The following is a 19,282-nucleotide window of genomic DNA, read 5'->3' as shown; positions in this document are numbered from 1 at the left end:
ACGAGTCTCCTCCATTTGGCTCCGTCCTCCCACCACTTTTCTTCCTCCACTTGCTGCCAGGTCACACCTCTTTTCTACGGATATTCTCACTCCCATTTTCCACCGTCTTCTTGAGCGCCCTATAGGTCTTTTCCCATCCATCTTTAGTTGTTCCATAATTTTGGGGAGAGTCTGCCCTTAACATGCCCATACCATCTTAATCTCTTTTTTTTCAATTTCTTCACTCATACTTTCTTGTTTAAGGTCCTTTCTAATCTCTACATTCCTTACTCTGTCCATTCTTGTTTTTCCCTTAACTGCTCTGAGAAATTTCATTTCCCCTGCTTGCAGTCTGCTCCAGTCCCTTTCTGTCGTTGTCCAAGTTTCTCCACCATAGGCGACAATAGGGAAGTAATAATTCTTGTGCATAAGGAGTTTTGCTTTTTCCGAAACTTCCTTGTCCCAAATCAGGTGTTTTATTGTTTGGTAGAAATTGCCTCCTTCAGCAACCTCCTATTAATTTCGTTAGTTATTCTTCCATCCCTAGATATTTCACATGTACATGAAACATGGTTTCTCGTGATTTCTCTAAATCGCTTCAGGCAAATGCCGGGATGGTTCCTTCGAAAGGGCATGGCCGACTTCCTTCCTCATCCTTCCCTAATCCGACGGGACAGATGACCTCGCTGTTTGGTCCCCTCCACGAATCAACCTACAGTTTCATGGAGTTTCGATAGGTGGCGGCACTGTACGTAGCCCTCAAAATGGCGTCTGTAACGGAGATGCGTTCAAAGCTGAGAGCTGTCATTGAGTTTCTTTTGACAGGACGCACAGCTGTTACTGCTGCAGTGTTGGAAAGTGTGGTCACTCATTGGAGGTGCTCGACAAATCACAAACACCTCGCTGTCTGACTGGACGTCTCTGTCGTTAGTGCTGACGTGCTCTTCAGCAGTTGGTGCACTCAAATTTGTGTGCCCACTGTGTTCCTTGCCGCCTAACTCAAGACCATAAAGAGCAACGAAGAAACATCCATGCAGAGTTGGGCACAATGAAGGATACACTCTGCAGGAAGCAGTATGTGGATGCTGCGGAAGTTACTGATGCACCAGGACGTTGGCTCCGACGTCGACCCGTAGTCATACCATGTGGACATACCGGCCCTCACAATAAGTTGGTGTAAGGCCGTCACATTAAAAGGAGATTATGTTGAAAAATAGGGTTTTGTAGCCAAAGGAGTGGGAAACACTATGGCGTATTGGAATCCTAGATAAAATCAACCTGCTTTTAGAAAACAAAAATGTAGCGTATTTGGCTTCTGGGTTTTAGAGTGATTTGATAATTAATTTAGGCTCGAAACTAAAAAAAAATTGCAACTTTGACAGCTCTCTGCAATTTATTGAATAATTTGGTAAATTATACAGTTGCTTACGTCATGCCTCCCAGAATGCTGGAAATTAGTATACAGGGTGGTCCATTGATAGTGACCGGGCCAGATCTCTCACGAAGTAAGCATCAAATGAAAAAACTACAAAGAACGAAACTCATCTAGCTTGAAGGGGGAAACCAGATGGAGGTATTGACGGCCCGCTAGATGGCGCTGCCATAGGTCAAACGGATATCAACTGCGTTTTTTTTTTTTTAAATAGGAACCCCAATTTTTTTATTACATATGCGTGTAGTACATAAAGAAATCTGAATGTTTTAGTTGGACTACTTTTTCCGCTTTGTGATAGATGGCGCTGTAATAGTCAAACACATGGCTCACAATTTTAAGCGAACAGTTTGTAACAGGTAAGTTTTTAAAATTAAAATACAGAATGTAGGTACGTTTGAACATTTTATTTCGGTTGTTCCAATGTGATACATGTATCTTTGTGAACTTATCATTTCTGATAACGCATGGTGTTACAGCGTGATTACCTGTAAATACCACATTAATGCAATAAATGCTCAAAATGATGTCCGACAACCTCAATGCATTTGGCAATACGTGTAACGACATTCGTCTTAACAGCGAGTAGTTCGCCTTCCGTAATATTCGCACATACATTGACAATGCCCTGACGCATGTTGTCAGGCGTTGTCGGTGGATCACGATAGCAAATATCCTTTCTCTTTCCCCACAGAAAGAAATCCGGAGACGTCAGATCCGGTGCTTCGAAGACCAATCCACTTGTCATGAAATATGCTATTCAATACCGCTTCAACCGCACGCGAGCTATGTGCCGGACATCCATCATGTTGGAAGTACATCGCCATTCTGTCATGCCGTGAAACAGTAGAACATTAGGTAGGAAATCAGCATACTTTGCACCATTTAGGTTGCCATCGATAAAAAGGGGGCCAATTATCCTTCCTTCCATAATGCCACACAATACATTAATGCGCCACGGTCGCTGATGTTCCACTTGTCGCAGCCATCGTGGATTTTCCGTTGCCCAATAGCGTATATTATGCCGGCTTACGTTACCGCTATTGGTGAATGACGCTTCTTCATTAAAAAGGACGCAAAAAATCTGTCATCGTCCCGTAATTTCTCTTGTGGCCAGTGGCAGAACTGTACGTTCAAAGTCGTCGCCATGCAATTCCTGGTGCACAGAAATATGGTACGGGTGCAATCGATGTTGATTTAGCATTCTCAACACCGACGTTTTTGAGATTCCCGATTCTCGCACAATTTGTCTGCTACCGATGTGCGGATTAGCCACGACAGCAGCTAAAACACCTACTTAGGCATCATTTGTTGCAGGTCGTGGTTGACGTTTCACATGTGGCTGAACACTTCCTGTTTCCTTAAATAACGTAACTATCCGGCGAATGGTCCGGACACTTGGATGATGTCGCCCAGGATACCGAGCAGCATACATAGCACACGCTCGTTGGCATTTTAATCACAATAGCCACATATCAAGACGATATCGACCTTTTCCCCAATTGGTACACGGTCCATTTTACCACAGGTAATGTATCACGAAGCAAATACCGTCCGCACTGGCGGAATGTTACGTGATACCACGTACTTAGATGGCGCTGTGATAGTCACAAACGTATAAGTACGTGGTATCACGTAACATTCCTCCAGTGCGGACGGTATTTGCCCACTGCTTTCGTCTTTCTTCATTGTGTGGAAAAGCTAACATGCGAAATCCACCTTCGCCTCTATTGGAACAACCAAATGCATGACAACCTGGTATCGTTTACCAACGTCTGCAGAACGAATTACGAAATGGTTCAAATGGCTCTGAGAACTGTGGGACTTAACTTCTGAGGTCATCAGTCCCCTAGAACGTAGAACTACTTAAACCTAACTAACCTAAGGACATGACACACATCCATGCCCGAGGAAGGATTCGAACCTGCGACCGTAGCGGTCGCGCGGTTCCAGACTAGCGCCTAGAACGGCTCGGCCACTCCGGCCGGCAAAACGAATTACAGATGTCAAAAGCAATACTGCACAATTACGAAAGTGTTTACTTGAAACATGTAGGCCTAACGACTTCATCACAAAACGCTTAGTTATTTCAACTCGTATTTAAGATCGAAAACGCTAATTACCTACTGAAAACGATATACAACTAAGTCGAACATGCATGCACAACGCATAACAACTTGTTTCCAAAAGTCCTCTGAAATTCAATTCAACTCAAAAGCACGGCGAACATAGGAAGCGCGAGAGACGTTTGGCAGAAAAATGGCGCCAAAGCTAATCAACCAATCACGGGCAACTTCACCCATGGCCACTCTCTCTGTATACAGGCTCTCTAGTTTTGCCTTGGGTAAAGGTGGGGACACGGATGCAGCGAGATATTTCAGTGCATCGTACTTGTGTGATTGTTTTTGTACTGAACATTACTAAACAAAAATTACTCAAAGTTTTTTGTTTGTTACTTATAAATTTAAGATAAAATCAACAAAAAATGGAACTGCAGATCTGTAAGCCTCGTCAGCCAATGACCACAAAATAAGTTCTGGATGTGGGATTCTACATTATTAGTGGGAGCTTGCATTAATGGCATTCCGTGTAAAATATAGGTAGATGTTAGCAGCACATGCTACGGTCGCAGGTTCGAATCCTGCCTCGGGCATGGATGTGTGTGATGTCCCTAGGTTAGTTAGGTTTAAGTAGTTCTAAGTTCTAGGGGACTAATGACCACAGCAGTTGAGTCCCATAGTGCTCAGAGCCATTTGAACCATTTTTTAGCAGCACACCTTGGAGTCAGAGCCGGCGAACCCGATGACCTTGCAGCCCTTGATGCGAGCGATCTGCCCCACGATGGAGCCGACGGCCCCCGCTGCGCCGCTGACCACAGCCACCTCCCCAGGCCTGGGGTGGCAGATCTCGAGCAGCCCGAAGTAGGCTGTGTTGCCGGGCATGCCCAGCACCCCGAGTGCCAATGACAGAGGCAGGTTGCCCAGCTCCGGGACGAGCATTGGTGCCCACATATCCCGGTTGGCCCTCGTCTCGGCCACTGTACGGTCCCGCCAGCCCCAGTAGCCCACCACGTATCTGCCCACTGGGAACTCTGGGGCACGGCTCTCCACGATGAGCGCCACCTGAAATGATACAACAAGGCTACAGCTGCAATAGTCAATAGAAACAAAAAAGTGTACCTCACCAAGACAGAAGATCCAACATATTAATTCCTAATCTTAGTAAATGTACTTTCATTTTGTTGGTTAAGTATACAATTTTAATTTAGGGATGATAATGATGAGAGTGGTGATGGTGGTGATAATGATGATGATGATGATGATGATAATATTGTTGGTAATGATGGCAGCTGTGGTGGTGGTGGTGGCTGTGGTGGTAACTGGTGGTGGTGAGAATGGTAGCAGTGGTGGTGGTGGTGGTGGTGGTGGTGGTGGTGGTGGTGGTGGTGGTTGTGGTAATGGTGGAGATGGTAGCAGTGGTGGTGGTGGTGGTGGTAACAGTGGTTGTTGCAGTTGTGGGAGCAGTGTGGGTGGTTGTGGTTGTGGTGGTGGTGATGGTGGTCGTGGTGTCAGAGGTGATAGTTGCAATGATGGGGTGTTAATGGTAATGATGGTGTTAGCGATGAGGGGTTCAGTGGTGGTGATGCTGGTCATGTCAGTGGTGGTGGTGGTGGTGGTGGTGGTGGTGGTGGTGGTGTTGTCAGAGGTGATAGTTGCAATGATGGGGTGTTAATGGTAATGATGGTGTTAGCGATGAGGGGTTCAGTGGTGGTGATGCTGGTCATGTCAGTGGTGGTGGTGGTGGTGGTGGTGGTGGTGGTGGTGCATTGGTGGTCATACTGGTGATGGTGACAGTGGTGACAATGATCATGGTGGTATTGGTAGAAATAATACAGCATTTAGTCTTCTCACATCTGGCCACTTGAGGGCACTTAATGTACCAAGGAAGGCTGTCAAACATGATTGTTCTGGTGTTCCAGTTCTTATGGTGTGAGGAGACATGATGTTGCATGCATGTACTCACCACAGTATACTCACTGGTACTCTTCCACATGTCCATCATTTCAAGGGCGCGTTTGCTGCTTGCTTCAGTTTTAGGGATAGCAATGTGCGATAGCATCGAAGAGCACATGTGGAGAGCTCTTGTAACGACAAGATATTTGGCAAATCGACTTGCCCCCGTTCCTCTGATTTAAATCCCATTGAGAAAATTTGGGACATGTTGCAGAGATGTATCCAGCAGTTGTCTAGCTGATTCTTATCAACCCTGTGGCCAGCATTGGGGCACGTTGCAGAGCATGCATTACTGTCTGTGGTGATCACGCTCCCTATCAAGAACCACGGCCCACTGTTTGTAATGTCCAGAGGAAACTCATGAATCATGTATCTTCAGCGTAATTATTTTCTTCGTATAGAAGTTCATTTGTCTCGCTGCATAGCTCTTTCAGTTACCTTCTGCACTATAATGTAGCAGTTCTTTCTGTACATGGTTCACGTTCCATAGAGACATGTTACTCAGCAGCGTCACATCTTGTGAAACTTACTTTCGTCGTCAAATTTTGGACACCAGTGAGTTATTCCAAGGCTTTTTCTCGTGGGATACAAGTACACTGCTTGAAATAATATGGTATGTAAGTGGTGACGTGAAGTGCTGCATATTCTTTGGCCCAGTGCGTGTATGTAGCAATTGCGCACATGACAATAACGCAGGAGTTGGGACTAAGGGAGTTGTCGTAGCAACTGCTACTAACATAATTAGAAGAATTTGTTTCCTGGACCGACTGTGACGTCATTACGGTGTATATCAGAGTCAGGTGCACCGTAAAGTGTGTGTGTAACGTATATGGGTCAGATGAAACACCGTCAAGAAGAATGTAATAATTCCAGTTCCAAAGACGGCAGGAACCGACAGGTGCGAGTTCTACCGAACTATCAGTTTAATAAATCATGATTGCGGAATACTAACACGAATTATTTACAGATGAATGGAAAAACTTGTAGTAGAAGCCAGTTTCGGGGAAGATCAGTTTGAGTACAGGATAAAAGTAGAAGCACAAGAGGCAATACTGACCCAGCCAGTAATCTCAGAAGATACATCAAAGAAAGGCAAACCGCCATTAAGCACTTGTAAAGTTATAGATAGCTTTTTACAAAACTGACTGAACAACTTCTTTGTAGTGTTGAGGGTATCAGGGATAAAATACTGGGAGCGAAAGGTTATTTACAACTTGTACAGAAATCAGACTGCAGTTATAAGAATTAAATGACATGAAAGGGAAGCCATAGTTTAGAGGAGAGTGAGATAGGACTGTAGCCTATCCTCGATGTTATTCAGTCTGTACATTGAGAAAATAGCAAAGGAAACAAAAGGTAAATCTGAAGTAGGAATTGCAGCTTAAGGAGGGTGCCGATGACATTGTAACTCAGTTGGAGACGATAAGAGACTTGGAAGAGCAGTTGAATGGGTTGGATAGTTGATGAAAAGCTCTCGAGTTTCCAGCCCAATGTGTGTTAATTCCTAAGGGACCAAACTGCTGAGGTCATAGGTCCCTAGACGTACATTAACTTTCGCTAAGAACAACAAACACACACCCATGCCCGAGGGAGGACTCGAACCTCCGGCGGGAGGGCCCGCGCGATTCGTGACGTGACGCCTCTAACCGCGCGGCAGTTTCCAGCCAGGTGGTAGTTTTAAAGTGCCGTGACGTTTGGAAGATTATCATACTCCTCATCTTCTGGCGAAGTCATTGCTTCGTGTCGTGAAAGGAGGTTCAACTTATGTAAAACAAGAGTAACGGGATGTAGTTGATTAAATAAGGCGATTCGGAGGGAGTTAGATTAGGAAATGAGACATTAGAAGAAAGAGATGAGATTTGCTGTTTGGACAACAAAATAACTGATGGCTGAATAGAGAGGATATAAAATGTAAATTGACAATAGCACGAAAAGCATTTCTAAAAAAAAGAACAACATGTTCATATGTAATATAAATTTAAGTGTTAGGAAGTCTTTTCTGAAGATAATTGTGTGGAAGTGATGCGTGAAAGAGGAAACAGTTCAGAAAAGACGCGTATAGAAGCTTTTGAAATATAATACAGAAGACTAGATGGGTAGATTCTATAAGATGGTACTGAATCGAAATCTCGAGGAAAGAAAATAATGGTATAACCTGACTGATGCTGCAACGGTCGCAGGTTAGAATCCTGCCTCAAGCATGGATGTGTGTGATGTCCTTAGGTTAGCTAGGTTTCAGTAGTACTAAGTCTATGGGACTGATGACCTCAGATGTTAAGTCCCATAGTGCTCAGAGCCTTTTGAACCATTTTGAACACAAAAATCAGTACAACAAGACCAGTTGACTTGTTATTCAACATTACATAAACAATATTTTTTAAAAGTGTTTTCGCTTCTTTCAGCCTGTTATTTACTATCTTCTTCATGTCTTTCTTCCGCGGCAATAACGGATTTAACTACGAAGTTCTTCTGTAATTTTGCTGCAGTCATAACTCATAACTGTGTTGTATCCATTGCTCTACTTAGACGTTTTTGTACAAAATATGACCGTTGGCTGTATCAGTGCAATTCTTAGTCTGCCGGAGCGAGAAAAAGAGCAGATTGACTCGGACTCATGTTTTCCTTTGTTGTTGTCTTCAATCGGAAGTCTGGTTTGAAGCAACTCTTCACGCTTGTCTTTGTTGTACAAATTCCATATGTGCATAGCTGTATCATCCTACACCAATTTGAACCTTTTTACTACAGTCAAAACACTTCTCGACATCACCACATTGATTATTCCTTGATGCCTTGGTATGTGTCTTATCAACCAAACCCTTCGTTCAGTCAAACTGTGCAATAATTTTTCTTTCTCTCCAGTTTGATTCGGTATTTCCTCATTAGTTATTCCATCTATATATCCAGTCATCGTCAATTTTCTGTGGCACCACATTTTGTAGGTAACAAATACTAATATTGGCCAGAAACTTAGGCTTCCCGATTTTTCTTAACTCAAAACAGAAAAAAAACAAAATTTACACCCCATGTGATAAGTCTTTGTAATTTCCAACAATTTTCAATACTGTCACGTCATTCCATTTCTAAATTTCCATCGTTATCGAAAAGGAGCGGCATTTGCACAACAACTGGCACAAGGACTTCAGGTTTCTTTTTGCTGTTAATTATAATCCATTGCAGATCTCTGGTCTACCGTCCAATATCCTCCCTGGTCTACCGTCTAATATCCTAGACGTCTATTTGTAGTAGAACCTTTGAACACATTCTGAGCTCAAACATAACGAAGTATCTCGAACAGAATACACTCCTCCATGGCAAACAGATTGGATTCCGAAAACATTGATCATGTGAAACCGATCCCGGACTTTTCTCGCATGACAGAATGAAATGTTTGGATAAAAGCAATCAAGTTGATGCAGTATTACTCGACTTCCGAAAAGCATTTACCTCAGTACCACATCTATGCTTTTTATCGTCATTACAATCGTACGAGCCAGTAAACGAAATTTCTGACGGGGTTGATAATTTCTTGGTAGGGAGGACGCAGCAAGTTATCTGGGATGGATAGCCATCCACAGATGTGGAAGTATCGTCGAATGTATCCCAGGGAAGTGTGTTGGGACCCTTGCTGTTCACGTTATACATTAATAACCTTGCGGACAATGTTAATAGGAGTCTCAGAATTTTTGCAGGTGATGCAGTTACCTATGATGAATTACAGTGTGAAAGAAGCTGCATAAATAATTAGTCGGATCTTGATAAGATTTCAAAACAGCGCAAATAATGGCATCTTGCTTCAAATGTTCAAAAATGTAAAACTGTGCACTTCATAAAACGAAAAAACGTACTGTCCTGTGACTACAATATCAAAGAGTCAAACTGGGAATCGGTTAGCTCATAGAAATAGCTGGGTGTACCATTTCGCAGGAATATGAAATAAACTATATCTTAGGCTCAGAATTGGGTTAGGTAGGCAACTGACTGCGGTTTATTGGTAGGATGCTAGTGAAATGCGAGCAGTCTACAAAGGAGATTGCTTATAAATCACTCGCATGACCTATCCGAGAATATTGGTTCAAATGGCTCTGAGCACATGGGACTTAACTTCTGAGATCACCAGTCCCCTAGAACTTAGAACTACTTAAACCTAACTAACCTAAGGACATCTCACACATCCATGCCCGAGGCAGGATTCGAACCTGCGACCGCAGCAGTCCCGCGGTTCCAGACTGTGGGGTCTAGCCGAGAATATTGCTAAGGTGTGTGGGACCTGTACCAAATATGACGAGCAGGAGATATTGAACGTGTATAGAGGTGGTCAGCACGGATAGTTACAGATGTGTTTAACCAGGAAACTTAAACTATCCTGAGAAAGCCTACACTCAAAAGTTTGAAGAACCGGTCTTAATGATTACTCTAAGAATAGAGTACAACCCTTTACGTATCGCTGCCATGGGGTTGAAAAGATGAGATTAATTACAGAATATACACAATCATTCTTCCGCGCTCCACACGTGAACGGAACGGGGAGAAACCCTAATAACTTGTACAATGGGACGTACCCTCTGGCGTGCGCTTCGCAGTGATTTGAAAAGTATAGATTTAGCTGTAGATGTTTTCAAAGTGACAACCACGGCGAGCGACCAAAACCGGGATGGCTCCTTTGAAAACGAAACTGCGGATTTCGTAGCCCAATCAAAGCTTGTGCTCCGTCTCTTAAAGACCTCGTCGACGGGACCTCAAACCATGATTTTGCCACCACCCCACAAGATCTGAATCCTTCAACACACGAAACAGTTTCGGCGTATTCGCGCCCTCGGCACCGGCTTCCTATTACAGAGAGCAGCAGCGGCACGAATCTGTGGTTTGCGTGGCGGAGGTAGCGACACGCAGAGCATTGTGTCACGCACGCGACGTTCAGCTGCATGTCTGGACAAACCATCAGCCCGGTAGGCGCGTGCCACACCCTGTTGTCAGTTCTGAGCGGGTTGCGCTCTTCATACGACTTTTCCCCTTAAACTTTTGAGACCCAGCTATATGAAAAACTGTTGTTGTTGTGGTTTCCAGTCCAGAGATAGTTTGATGCAGACCTCCATGCTCCTCTATCCTGTGCAAGACTCTTCATCTCCGAGTAATTACTGCAACCTACATCCTTCTGAATCTTCTTAGTGTATTCATCTCTTGGTCTCACTCTATGATTTTTACCCTCTACGCTGCCCTCCAATACTAAATTGGTGATCCCTTGATGCCTCAGTACATGTCCTACCAACCGGTCCCTTCTTCTTGTCAAGTTGTGCCACAAACTCCTCTTCTCCCCAATTCTATTCAATATTTTCTCATTAGTTATGTGATCTACCCATCTAATCTTCAGCATTCTTCTATAGTACCACATTTCGAAAGCTTGTATTCTCTTCTTGTCCAAACTATTTATCGTCCACGTTTCACATCCATACAAGGCTACATTCCATACAAATACTTTCAGAAACGACTTCCTGACACTTTAATCTCTACACGATGTTAACAAATTTCTCTTCTTCAGAAACGCATTCCTCGACGTAGCCAGTCTACATTTTATATCTTCTCTATTTCGACCGTCATCATTTTGCTTCCCAAACAGCAAAAACTCATCTACTACTTTAAGTGTCTCATTTCCTAATCTAATTCCCTCAGCATAAGCTGATTTAATTCGACTACATTTCATTATCATTGTTTTGCTTTTGTTGAAGTTCATGTTATATCCTCTTCCACGTCCTTTGCTGTCTCTGACAGAATTACAGTGTCGTCGACAAACCTCAAAGTATTCATTTCTTCTCCATGGATTCTAATTCCTACTCCAAATTTCTCTTTTGTGTCCTTTGTATTAATGTAATATTAATGAAATATAATAATACAAAATATATTTTTAATAAAACAATAATTTTAAATTTTTTCAAATAATTAACATTTATTATCATAGTAAGCAACGGATATAAGAAGATACTGGTTAACGCTAAGCACTCATTTGTTTTACAGAGATCGTTCCACCTTCGAACGACTAGGACATACAGTTTTCAACCACCCATCATTTCATGCAATATATTTGAAAGCAATCTCTCATTTTTGCTAGATACAACAGCACATCTCAAAACTTCGATGAACTCACAAGGCCTAAAACAAATTAGTCCTAAGGAACAAGCAAAAAATGACCTAAAGCTTAGTAAATTTTGCACCGCTGGTTGTGGTCTCGCGGTAGCGTTCTCGCTTCCCGAGCATGGGGCCCCGGGTTCGGTTGCCGGCAGGGTCAGGGACTTTCCCTTCCTCGAGATAAACGGGTGTTGTTGTGTCGTCTTCAACATCATCATTCATCCCCATTACGGTCGGGGGAAGGCACTGGCAACCACGAGTACGGGTACGGGTGTCCCACATCGTTCCCCTATGCTCTGTCGCGGAGTCTAATCGTCATCAATACTTTTATCTGTTAGTTTAGCATTATAACCAAATAACCTGTAACACTGCAGTAATGTGTAGTTTAATTATTTATTGCGTAAGGTGTAATTTACAACATTAAAAAACAATTTCGGTGCACAATATTCTGTGCAAATGTATCTTTGGAGCTAAGTTTAGGTTACTTAAGAACAAGTGTCCCATGCGAACGCTAGTCAGTTGTTTTCTGAAGATGGCCCAATAAGCCGAAAATGAGTACAGCAAAAATAGCTGGTTGTTATTGTTATTCGGCCTTAAATAAGCAATACATTTACAAAATGTTTCGCTTTGCTCAACCTCGAATTTATTATCTTCTTTATTATGCTTGTCGTTCCTTGGCGGCAACTACGGCCGCTAAGACAGTCCTGGAACTTTGCTGGAGTCCTAGCTGAATTGTATCCATTGCTCTGGCTAAACTTTTACTTTTATCTGTATCTGAGATTTTAGACCCTCTCCTGTACTTTTAATTTGTGGGTATTGTTTTATCGTGACTTGATAATCACTTCATCTTTTTGCCTAATTTTAATCTATGTTCTCAATATAATTTCGGGATTCCGTTTTTATCTGACGCATATATCTGACACTTCTCCTTTCTGCGCCCATATTTCACAAGCCACAAGGTATCGACTTAATATATTAGCATCTTTGCTCTCTATAGCTCATTCTCTTTGTATGTTTACATATTTGCCACTATCGTGATCCATTTATCACGACTGCTGCACGATATTTAAGCTTAATTGTTTATATCACTATTTCACCAGCTTTCTAATGTGTGTGGTTTATTGAACAGCAGGTAAATTCACACCATCCCATGAAACTGCATTTACACAGCATGTCACCGGTCTATATTATTGAGTGGCTTACAACAAGTCACGTAAGTAGCTTTGAAATTTCCATTTTCACCGTTTGTCAGTTTCATGTTTACGTGTATTATGTATGAGGACTGATTGCTTTCAGAATGCATGAGAATGACACTAGGTATCGAAATTGCAATCGTCCACCATTTGCTGAGAAGGAGAACGAACCAAGATCTCATAAGAGGACACACATACCTGATTAGATCGGTTTTTACGTTGCCTCTTTCTGGTTTCCTTCTGTTTTTCATAGGGAAGGAGATCGGATGCATCCTTTTCTGAGGAGCCATACTGCGCTTTTGCCTTCAGCGGTTTAGGTAAGCCACAGAAAACTTAAATCTACATGGTCGGACGCGGGTTTAAAACCCGATCCTCTCCAGTGCGAGTCCAGTATGCTGATTACTTCGCCACCTCATTCTGTGTATTTTGTGGAAAGTAATTATTCGCGCAAGGAAATACGAGGGTGGTTTGTTAAGTCCGGTAAATTTCCTTGAAAGGAAGGAACATTTTTGTTGCGTCTTCGTGGTTGGCAAGCTTGATTATTCCTAGGATCCATTGTTGGCAGCCATCTGAATTTATCAGTATGTCGACTGCGATTGAAAATGGAAAAAAACAGAGTTTCGTGCTTTTTTAAATATTTTCATTTGAAGAGTTGTATTGCTGCACATATCAAATCAGAATTGGATGAAGTTCATGCGGATTCTGCATCATCTTTGAAAACCATTTACTTCAATATTAATTAATTTAAACGTGATCGGACAAGCACGGAAGATAAAACGCGCTCTGGCCATCCATTTAATGTCGCCACAAAGGAAACCATTAAGAAAGTGCTTTATATGTAACGCAAGACCGCCGAATAAAAATTCGTGCGATTTCTACTGAGCGAGTGCATAGTATCCCGCACAGAGAATTGGGTATGAAGAAGCTCTTTGCATGGTGGGTGCCGCAATTGCTCACATGCGGCCTAATGCACATCCCACACAACATTTCAACACAATGTCCAGCGATGTTTAATCGCAATCCGCAAGACTTTCTGCGCCGATTTGTGGCCGTTGATGGAACCTGGATCTATCATTACACTCCAGTCAAAACAATGGACAAAAGCTGGTAAAAATGTAACAAAGAAGCCAAAGATCATTATGTCAGTTGGTAAGGTGGTGAGCACTATTTTTTGGGGGATAATCATCATACATTACTTGGAAAAAGTCATAATCATAACTGCAATTGTTGGGTCGTTAGAAGCTTGTGTTGGTTGAAAAAAGATCAAGGTTGGTGCGCAAAAATGTGCTTTTTCACCTTGATAATGCACCATCCCAAACATCAGCGATAACAATGTGCATGAAGTAAACTCTGAACTCGTTACACATCCGCCCTATTCACCAGACTTAGCTCCAGTGACTCCTTCCTGTTCCCTAACTTTAAACTTTGGATGCTGGGCAGAAATTTTCATTAAATGAGGAAGTGCTAGTTGCAGTCAACGAGTATTTTGTCCAGTCTCTGTGGAATCAATCTTTCTGATGGGATGAAAAAGCTGGAGAATCGCTGGGCCAAGTGTATATCCCTCAAAAGACACTACATGAAGAAGTAAGGTGAGCTGCTTGTTTACCAGATTTGTTAAACCACTCTCGTATACTGCAAGGACGATACATATGGTCAATCTCTTACCAGCAGATGAAGCCACGTATTCGTGTTGACTGGGGATCAGATGGCCAACTGCCCTACCAGATTTTTCGCGGTCTCCCCAAATGGTGAATTACGGGATGCTTCCACTGTAAAAGACACGGCTCATTTCCTCTCCATCCTTCACCCCATACGCTCTTGTTCTTCATCTCTAATGACCCCGTCGTCGACGGGACTTCAAATCGTAATATTCCTTACGACATGCTTTTTTCCTTTTAAAAAATCATGTTTTCTTACTGCTTTGATGCGGTCCACCAGAACGTCCCTTTCGTCCGCCTGGTAGCTGTGCAGTAAGCGCGGCGGGTTTTTAAGCGAGTGGGACCGTGTTCATGTAGTGGGTTGGCTGAAAGGGCACGTCCCAGAAAGCCAATAAAGTGAGAAAAAAAAACACTTTTTTCAGAGTGGCACTTGCAACCAATGTCCTCAATTATTTTTCGGATATACTCCAATCCTTGTCTTCCGTTACCGGTTTTACCTTCTACAGCTGCCTCTGATACCATGGATGGTATTCCGCGAGGTCATGACAGACATCCTAACATCCGTCCCTTCTCCCTGTCAGTGTTTTCCATATGTTCCTTTCTTCGTCGATTTTGCGAAATCTTCTCATATCTTATCTGCCATCCTACTTTTCGACATTCTTCTGTAGCGCCATATCTCAAACGCTTCGATTCTCTTCTGTTCCGATTTTCCCACTGTCCATGATTCACTACCATGGTCCAAAAGTACATTCTCGTAAATTTCTTCCTCGAGTTAATGCCTGTGTCTGATTCTAGTTGACTTCTTTTGGCGAAGAATGTTCTCTTTGCCTGTGATAAGTTCCCTTTCAAGTCTTCTTGCTTTATCTGTCAAGTGTTATTTTGCTTCCAAAGAAGCAGAATTCCTTCATTTCGAGTACTTCGTAGTACCGAATTCTGATGTTACGTTCATCCCTAATATTATTTCTGCTTCTCTGCATTACTTTAGCATTTCTTCAGGTTACTCTCAGTCTATATTATGTACTTATCAGAATATTAATTTCTTTCAACGGGTCCGGTAATGAGAATAGCAAATCCAGCAGCGAATCTAATCACTGATGTCCTTTCACTTTGTATTTTAATCCCGCCATTGAATCTTTCTTTTATTTCCATCATGCTTATTCGAGGTATAGATTGAACAATTAAGGTGAAAAATTGCATCCCTGCTTTACAATCTCTGTAATCAGAGAAATTTGTTCTTGGTCTTCTTTTCTTATTGTTCTTACATATTGTAAATACCCGTTGTTCCATTTAGCTTGCGCATATTTTCCTGACAACTTCACTTGCACCACATTGTCGACCGCTTCTCTAGGTCGAGAAACCGTATGAAAGCGGCTTGATTTTCTTTTGTCTCGGTTCCATTATCATGAGCAGCGTCTGAGCTGCCTTTGCCTTTCTTAAACCCATTATAATCTTATTTTATATTACGGTTAGCGTTATTTAACTGTTTTCTGTTTGTTGATTTTTTTAACGTTTTATACTTTGTCCTTGTTTATGCGGCACAAATTAAGAGGAAAAGCTTGACCACATTACCGTCTCACCATACTTAGTACCAGCACAATTAACAAAGAATTTGTGGTTTATTCTCCGACTCTGGAACTTCGTGGTACACATCTGTGCGGGAAAACGTAGCGACATTGCCTGGCGAACGCTAATCTATAGACGCGGAACGTTGTCCAGTGCGCTTGGACATTTATGCAAAAACACTTTCTTACTTATAACAACATTCCATTCATCTCAAAACATGGCCCTCCTTTGTTGAGATGTTTGCATTGCAAAATACAGGCAGTTAAAACAGTCATGTAGAGAGCCGATAATCGGTCTGCATAGCTGGCAAATCACACCGAACACGTGCTGACGAGAAGATGGGTATCGTAGATCTACAGCAGCTGTGTTGTTAGTACATGGGAAACAAACCTTGATTTCCAGTGACAGCTGCGTTCATTACAGGTTGCATTTGCGGTTTGCAATTAGGTCGGCGAAGCTTTCAGCGCTGTTCTCTGTGTAGCCGCAGAGAGGGTCTGAAACAGACGCTGCAATTCTGCGGTTTAATCATGCCACCGCCTCTGCGCGCCATCTGTGCGTGAAAGCTGGTACTACTCAGGAGTAGCGATAACCAGGCTGACGCAGCAAAACAAACAGGGCTCGACAACGAGAAACCTCGCCGTCACTGCACGTCCTCTTAACTGCGTCTCCAAGCCAGATAATTAACCAAAATCTCTCTCTGCCTACCTCCCATGTACTACGAATGTGAAACACAGCCCTTTCAGCAGTCTACCAGGGTTCAAGCCGGCCGAGAACAAATTACTTCACTGAGCAATACGGGATTTAGTTTTTCTGTAAACACGGACTATTCTGAAATACTGAACTGTACAATGATTCAACTATCGGAGGTTTAGCCTTGAAATTCGGAATAAAACTTACACCTAATTCGTATCACAATTCACATGTTCGTGCTTCAGCTGTAGACGACTAGCTGTTAGTACTTGCACAGAATGTTTGTGGTATTGCGATCATTATACGAGTCGTAGGCGACAACATCGATAGCGCATAGTGCAGCAGTTACATACGCTCATAGTGACTGTCACATGATAGCACAAAGTTGTATGAACTATATATTAATGTACGCGAAGTTTTTGATCGATGATATACCGTTACGGTATTTATTTAACCGACAAATGATAACATGTTTTCAAGATAGCCAGTCTTCTAAAGATGACAGATAATTCGTCACTCCGACCTTTGTCGGGAACTTTCCGCGGTATCTCATCACGGCACACACAAACGTGCCGACAAATTCCTGAACGTGTTTTTCACGTCTGTATCAATTGTCGGATAGTTTTCAATTTCCTTTAAGGATTTACTGCGGAGACGTAGTTCACAGCCACTAATTATTGACGGCACCGTTTTCTATATTTTGTCAGGAAGAAGTAAGAACAAAAATGTTTTTGAACACTGACACTGTGAAACCATTTGGTATTACCGCCAGTGTGTCAGCTTTTACGGTATCACAACATTATTCTCCCAGTAAATAAAGAGCTGCAGAAGACAACCAATAACTTCTTTCGTAAAAATGGTTGTTTCCAATTATAATCAACTAACGACAATTAGCGGAAGCGGTTTTCCTTTGCTACAAATGTAGACTCCATAAATATGATATACTTCTGTGTCATCGTAAAATTCAGCCAACAAGTTAGTAATCATTTTAAAGATCAAACCCACCCGTACATCTTAGGATCTTTTTCCGACTGTATCTAACTTTGCTCCATCAGGATTTCCTCTCCTTCCGAATGCTTTTCCTTTAATTCAGTGGGATAAATATTGTTCCATTCTACTACCACTATTTCCAAGGTTTTCAACCACAAATCCCTGAAAGACAACGGTGTCCAATTTCAAACCTTCTTGCTTCACTATATCCCCTCCACACAACTTCCCCCACACTAATCGTATCAAATTGTCTCTTCCCAGTGTGGTCACTTTCCCTCACACAATGCTTCAAATACCACGTTCGCAATTTCTACAATTACCACACAAAAATCCCCTCCTTGGCTTCATTTCTGAAATAATAAATTTTTTATAATCATATTTTGAAAAGTCATGTAAGTTTTGTTCAAGCAAGTTTAACTAATTCTCTTCCTTTAAAAATAAAATAGATAAAAATAAAGAATATGCACATAATTATCAAAATACATGCCACTGTCACTACAGTCTGAATCCTCCCTTAATGTTGCACTGTGCAAAATTTAGAAAGTAACGTGAAATTTTTCAATAGTGTGATTGCAGTTAGTGTGGATGAAATAACTGAAGTTATTTCTAAAAACTTCAGCCTGGATAAGACGTGTGAAGGCCGATGGTGAGTTGACAGATTTGAAACGTATACTTCTGTCAACCATGTCTGTTGATGTCAGGCAGTGTAAGGCATTTTGACATTGGCAGCCACACAACGCTGATAAAAAAAACAACTTCTATTGTTATGGATTTAGAGGCTGAGAACTCTCTTTGATCAGATTATACTTCAGTGATAGAAAACAAATAGTGTATAACAACAATATGAAGCCAAATGTTCTGGCTGTCACAGAAATGGCATAAGATTCTGTGTTTGGACTACTCAAAATGTATGTTAGTGACCTGCCTAGTATTATTTTGGTTAAGTCCAGACTATATGGAAATAGACAGCACTACATTTCTTAAAGAGTAGAGAATTCTGTTATTGGGAAAAAATTGCCAAAATATGCAATCAGGAGCGCCAATGGAGTCAAAAGTAAAAAAAAAAAAAACTGTATAAAAAACCTCAAAATGGCTACTGTTTGTACTTCTGTTTTCTAAACTGCATGATGCATATAAAGGAAAACCTGTAGAACCATGAACTGCAACAGAGTGTTCATTAACAAGAGCAGCAAACTGTGTTTACAGTTAACATGTTGCCTGGAAAGGAATATAGTATGACACTTAGTTCATCCAGAAACACCACACAAAGCTGAATTACACTAAAGGCATCCCACTTAATAGGAGAATTTAAGAGGTGTCCCAAGGATGATCTTGAATACTAATACTGATTAACTCTTGTCCTGTGTGAATATGTAGCGTTTGTTTTTGAAGAAAGTATGATGTGATAATAATGGTCTATTGTATTTCACAATATCTTTCTCATAATGTATGCAGAGTGTAAAAGATAAGTGTTTACAGTGTACCACAATGGTGCAGGTGAAGTCGAAACGAACAGTTTCTCTGTCTCTCTCTCTCTACGCGCAAGCTATTAGTGCGGGAGGAAAAAATGTAAAGGATCTTTTGCGTAAGAAATTTAGTGTACTTTCATTTTGTACTGGGATATGTTTCGCTAGAGGCCATGGT

At 41.9% G+C, this 19,282-nt stretch overlaps 2 protein-coding genes across 2 annotated transcripts in view; one reads left to right on the top strand and one right to left on the bottom strand.

The window, feature by feature from the left end:
• Window positions 1-19,282, top strand: part of LOC126282200 (tubby-related protein 4) — a 1,357,172-nt gene that overhangs the window by 82,015 nt on the left and 1,255,875 nt on the right. The gene's annotated exons all lie outside the window — the stretch shown is intronic.
• LOC126282209 (prostaglandin reductase 1-like) overlaps window positions 1-19,282 on the bottom strand; it is a 29,178-nt gene that overhangs the window by 8,052 nt on the left and 1,844 nt on the right. Inside the window, exon 2 of the mRNA XM_049981759.1 lies at window positions 4,189-4,533. Within this exon, the coding sequence (XP_049837716.1) occupies window positions 4,189-4,533 (345 nt within the window). The remainder of the gene's footprint in view (window positions 1-4,188; window positions 4,534-19,282) is intronic.

The sequence above is a fragment of the Schistocerca gregaria genome, chromosome 1 (genome assembly GCF_023897955.1).
Source record: "Schistocerca gregaria isolate iqSchGreg1 chromosome 1, iqSchGreg1.2, whole genome shotgun sequence".
Lineage (NCBI taxonomy): Eukaryota > Metazoa > Arthropoda > Insecta > Orthoptera > Acrididae > Schistocerca > Schistocerca gregaria.
The sequence above is the reverse complement of the archived record's forward strand: the minus strand, read 5'-3'. Positions and strand labels throughout refer to the sequence as shown.